Source organism: Atta cephalotes (assembly GCF_000143395.1).
Source record: "Atta cephalotes unplaced genomic scaffold scaffold00064, whole genome shotgun sequence".
NCBI classification, from domain to species: Eukaryota; Metazoa; Arthropoda; class Insecta; order Hymenoptera; family Formicidae; genus Atta; species Atta cephalotes.
This window is the reverse complement of record NW_012130128.1, coordinates 522852-528380: the sequence shown is the minus strand read 5'-3', so window position 1 is coordinate 528380 and position 5529 is coordinate 522852. Positions and strand designations below refer to the sequence as shown.

The 5529-nt window shown below is 30.8% G+C and overlaps 1 protein-coding gene across 1 annotated transcript in view; it reads left to right on the top strand.

Moving 5' to 3' along the window:
• LOC105623815 (Bardet-Biedl syndrome 5 protein homolog) overlaps window positions 1–5529 on the top strand; it is a 25234-nt gene that overhangs the window by 13439 nt on the left and 6266 nt on the right. Inside the window, exons 4-6 of the mRNA XM_012205191.1 lie at window positions 697–824; window positions 893–1028; window positions 4613–4714. Of these exons, the coding sequence (XP_012060581.1) occupies window positions 697–824; window positions 893–1028; window positions 4613–4714 (366 nt within the window). The remainder of the gene's footprint in view (window positions 1–696; window positions 825–892; window positions 1029–4612; window positions 4715–5529) is intronic.

Genomic DNA, 5529 nt, shown 5'->3' with positions numbered 1-5529 from the left:
TATTTGATGGGACCAGCTCGGCGTAATGTATTATGAACTGTTAAAACCGACTGAAACAATCACAGGCGATTGGTATCGAACGCAATTGATGCGTTTGAGCCGAGCATTGAAAGACAAACGGCCGCAATACGAGAGACACGATAAAGTGATTTTGCAGCATGACAATGCTCGACCCCATGTTGCGAAAGTGGTCAAGACATACTTGGAAACATTGAAATGGGAAGTCCTACCCCACCGTATTCTCCAGACGTTGCTCCCTCTGATTATCACTTGTTTCGATCAATGGCACACGGCCTGGCTGACCAGCACTTCCAGTCTTATGAAGAAGTAAAAAATTGGATCGATTCGTGGATAGCCTCAAAAGATGACCAGTTTTTTCGACGCGGGATTCGTACGTTACCCGAAAGATGGGAGAAAGTAGTGGCCAGCGATGGACAATACTTTGATCATAAATGTATAACCAGTTTTTTACAATAAAGCCTCGAATTTCGGAAAAAAACGGCGAAAGCAAAGTTGTACACCTAATATTAAACTTTATTTTAGTTTTTTAGTATCTATCTATTGTTAAAAATTACATTTTATTATACATAAATTTATAATAATGCATATTTCCATAAATAAAAAAAATATATTATTTTTTTCATGCAAACTCCCTATTGTTGAAATAAAAGTAATAAACAAAAGTTTACTTTTTAGATTCATGGTGTATATGTACAAGCTCTTCACATATTAACTTCATTTCGAAATTGTCGATATGAATTCATATTTACAAATCACGACACCAAAAGTACGAGACACTACACTTCAGTTATAGGTGTTTATAGGTAATGAACATTTTTTTCATTATACTACCGTAATAATGATAATTGTTCATGTAAAGCATTTATTATAGAGCTTATGTGTCATCGAAAATCTATAGAGAAATTAAATTGAGGAGTGGTATTATACGTGAAAATCGGCTGGTTTTATTACCTCAAGAAAAAGTGCACTCCTCTGTGAAGGATGTTTGGAATTTATCTATTGAACAGGTTTCTATTGAATAATTATCCATCATACCCTTGGTAAAAAAAATTCTCATGCCCGCTTTAAGAATTTTTCATATTTTAAATTTATATATAATGAATAGATTTTCATAAAAATATCTTAAACTTCTTCCAATTTTGAATAATAATAAATAGTACAATAATAAAAAGGCAATAAGAGTCATCGCTAGATATAATTGCGCAATGTCAAAAATTAAAATTATCTTACATACTGTGTTACAATAATTCGAACGGCATATACATCCTATGTTACAATAATTTACCTGAATGTTTCTACGCATGTTTGGATCATCTTCAGCGGAAATGATGTATAATTCTATGATTATAAAGGGTCTTTCAATAAGGACGCTCGATTTTTAAATGTAAATAAAACAAGTTGTGTGTGAGATATCCACTTAATTTTTTTTATTTGAAAGAATATTTTATGGCATTAAGTATGGAATATAACGTCGTTCAAATGTCCGCCGCGGCTTCGATTGGTGACACCTATTCGGGCGGTTTTTTTCAATTTTCGATGACTTTCTCGCATAAATCTGGCTGAATTTGCTGGATGGCGTTTGTTATGTTGACTTTGAGAGCATCAATTGTTTGTGGTTATTTGTATAAACTGCGATTTAAGATAGCCCCAAAGAAAGAAGTCTAAAAGCGTTAAATCGCATGATCTCGGTGTTCACGTCGCTGCCGCGCGAGATAACCATGCCCTCAAATCGCTCGTGCAGAATATCCATCGTGCGGTGTGTAGCGCCATCCTGTTGGAACCACATGTTATCGATATCCATATCATCTATTTTAGGCCACAAGAAATTGCTTATCGATCTGTAGCGCTCGCCATTGGTTATGGCCCCAACGGTTATGACAACGCCCGCTTCGTTTTGGAAGAAGTACGGATCGATGATTCCGCCAGACCAAAATCCGTACCAAACAGTGACTTTCTCGGGATGCATTTGGAGCTGATGTATCTCGCGTGGATTGGCATCCCAAATTCGACAATTTTGCTTGTTCACATATCCATTCATCCAAAAATGGGCCTCATCGCTAAAGATGATTTGTTTGGATTAACTTCCAATTGCTCCAGAACCCAATCAGCGAACACACGGCGTTGTCTATGGTCGTTTACCGATGTTTTCAGCAAATCTTGCGTTTCGGCGACGTACTGGTGTTGGCTGATTGTTTATCGAATGATTGACTCGAATTTGGCCATCAAACGTCGAATAGTCAACTCGACAGGATGGTTGTGGCGAGGATAAAAATCACGTAATGCGCGGAATGTTTCTCGAACGGAGCACTGATTTTGATAATAAAATTTTATGATTTGCACATGTTGCTCAACACTATGACCTTCAACACTATGACGGTGATTTGCCATACACTACTAAACAATTCACAACAAATTTGACAGATGTCACTTTAACAACATATGGTCTAACTACTACTCTGGTCTGGATACTGTGATCTAACAAATTTCGAGCGCCCCTATTGAAAGACCCTATACATCATTCATTCGAAGTCATATTTTCATAAATGTGAAGAGGTGAGAATTTTTCTTGACAATTTGTTGACATTATAGTTCATAGGCTGATTGATAACTGATTAAAACCTTCAATCTACGATATTTTTATTAATAAAAATCAAAGGATAATCTGACTAACTCACCTCAATCGACAAAACTATGAACATATGTAATTATAAATAATATTTTATTAACATCGTCAATTTAGAATAAAATGGTGTAATTATACATGAGTCAAAATCACATAGAATAAAAAAGTAATGTCGTAATGACATTGCGATCAATATGAAAAGGAAAAAGAAACAAATATTATAATTTACTAAAAATTTCTATGTAACCATTATTTAGTGCAAGTCGTCCAGGACTAACGTAAAAATGAACACGGACGGCTGAAAGTAGCCCAAACATGCGCAGAAATGTTCAGGCCATTTGAATTATTGTAACATAGTAAGATAATTTTAATTTTTGACACTGTGCAATTATATCTAGCGACAACTCCTATTGCCTTTTTATTACTATTCTAAATTATTATTATTATTCTAAAGGAGTCCATTAATTTATTGTTTTTTATTGTAATTCTTCCAATTTTACTTCATTGGAAATTATAAAATGAAAAATTTTTAAGAGAATATCTCAACATTCAGATATATACATTTAAAAAATTCTAGAAAAGATATAAATAAATTTTTAAAAAGCTAAATTATACAGAAATTCTTAAATAACTTTTATAAATTATGAAAGATTTTTATAAAAAAGCGAATAACTTTTATTTCATTCACTTTTTCGCAATTAAAGAAATACGAATAAAAATATGAAATACGAAGAAAGATTTCGATCACAATAACACACACATTAATAATGTTGTTCATAAATAATTGAAACATTATTTTATAAAAATTTAGTTATAGAAGTGTTTATGGTATATTTAACAAATATGATTTAGCAAAGAGCCTTCTGGCAAATAGAAGGATTTGACATGCTCTCAAGACATAATTATAATTATATCGCGTTATAATGGATCATCGTTATGCTGAGTACAATTTAAATTACTAAATTTTTATTTGTATCCAGCTAAGTACAACAGACAAAGTTTTTAATTTTGGACAACGATATCTACGATGATTCAATGATTGCATCTATCTATCTTTTTACAATGTATTAATTTGACTCCGATATTGTTACTTAAATTACTTACTAAGGAGGACCTAATTCTCCTCTTATGATCAAAACGTCTGTAATTGATGATTGACATATACAGTGAGAACAAAAAGTATTCGTACAAGGAAATTTATTATAAAAAAGCCTTATTTGTAGAAAATAAATTAATTAGCAATTTTATACCATGAATACATTCTGTTCTAATATAAATAAACGAGCTTCGTATGTATTCCTGATTTTAGAAGCTAAATTTCTCATCTGTACGAATACTTTTTGAGTATTAAAACAATACAATTTTTAATTTTCGCTTATTTTTTGGATAATATATTTTGTATAATTAATACACATCATTTTGATATATATAATTTTAAGAAACATACAGTCTATTTTATTCTTTATGAATAATTGTTAATTATCCCATAAGAAATGATCGAATCAACATCAAATTAGTGTTAAAATCATCGAATTTATATCGATTCGACATCAATTCGATGATTTCTTTCTCGCTGGATAATATTTACTTTTTAAAAATGAAGTTTTTTTAAAAAATATTTTTTCTGTATGAACATTTTTTATAGTTACTGTATATTATATTTGACTACACATGTACAACTGTCTCAATTCTCATTGGCATTAATTTTCCTTTATTGATTAAATAGAAGGAGTTATCAATTGTACAAACTGTTGATTTTTTTACGTAAAATATTAATCATTTAGACTGCGAAAGGATTACGTGCAATTTCTCTTTTAGATATCAAATTAGATATATCGAACAAAATCTTTTGTAAAAATGTTTAAAAAACACTCTTAAACAAGAAGATTTTTGGTCATTTACAAATGCAATTTTTCTCTTAAATTATTACATATATTATCGTTAATAAAAAAAAATATTACTTTTAAGGGAAATATCGGAACTTTTATTATAACAAATATACGTTTGGTATGGTATGCGGATGTAAATTATCAATTTAATGTATCGATTCCTTATCTTACCATCGGAAATGTAAGTATTAAATTATGAATATACATATAATAATATATAATACAAATGATTTTTAGATTATTAGAAATATACAATATATTTGATTTAAGATGGTTTTTTTTAATAATAAAGTTTGGGATATGCCAGCTTACCAAAAAGCTTACCCAAAATCACAAATTATATATATAATTTGGATAAAATATTAAAATTTATTAATTTAAAATTACTTATGTATTTTAATGCAATGCTCGCAAAGATTTGCACATTTCGAGCCGATTCCGGCGAGCGTCCTCTACTATTGCTCGAGGCTCGGCGATCGAGCCGCCGGGCGCTCACGTAACGCTCTGGCTCAGGAGCTTTAATAACGTAAGGTTTAAGCTACGTTTAAACTACAGAGATGCTCTTGAGCCAGAGCATGAAGCCCCGCACAGTGATAGCACGTCGGAATCGGTCCGAAATGTGCAAATCTTTGCGAGCACTGTTTTAATGAAATAGCATGAAATGCAATAAAATCGAACATCTTCAAAACGAGGTGATATTATGTTTACTTTTGGAAGTTAAATTTGCAAGTTTATGCATGTACTTAAATATTGATCTAAAATGGCCATTACCTACTTTTTTGTGATCATTATAATTGTAATTTTTTAGAATTATTATAATCTTGTTTTTGTTTTATAGCAAAGTCTGTGTAATATTTGTATGTAGTTAATCAAAGAAGTGTTTCCGATTCTTACTCATCAATTAATTAAATAAATTATACGTTAAAAGTTACATTTTTCAATATTTTTTTTCTCTTATCTTAAAATTTTTACACATCAAAATTTTTGCACATCAAA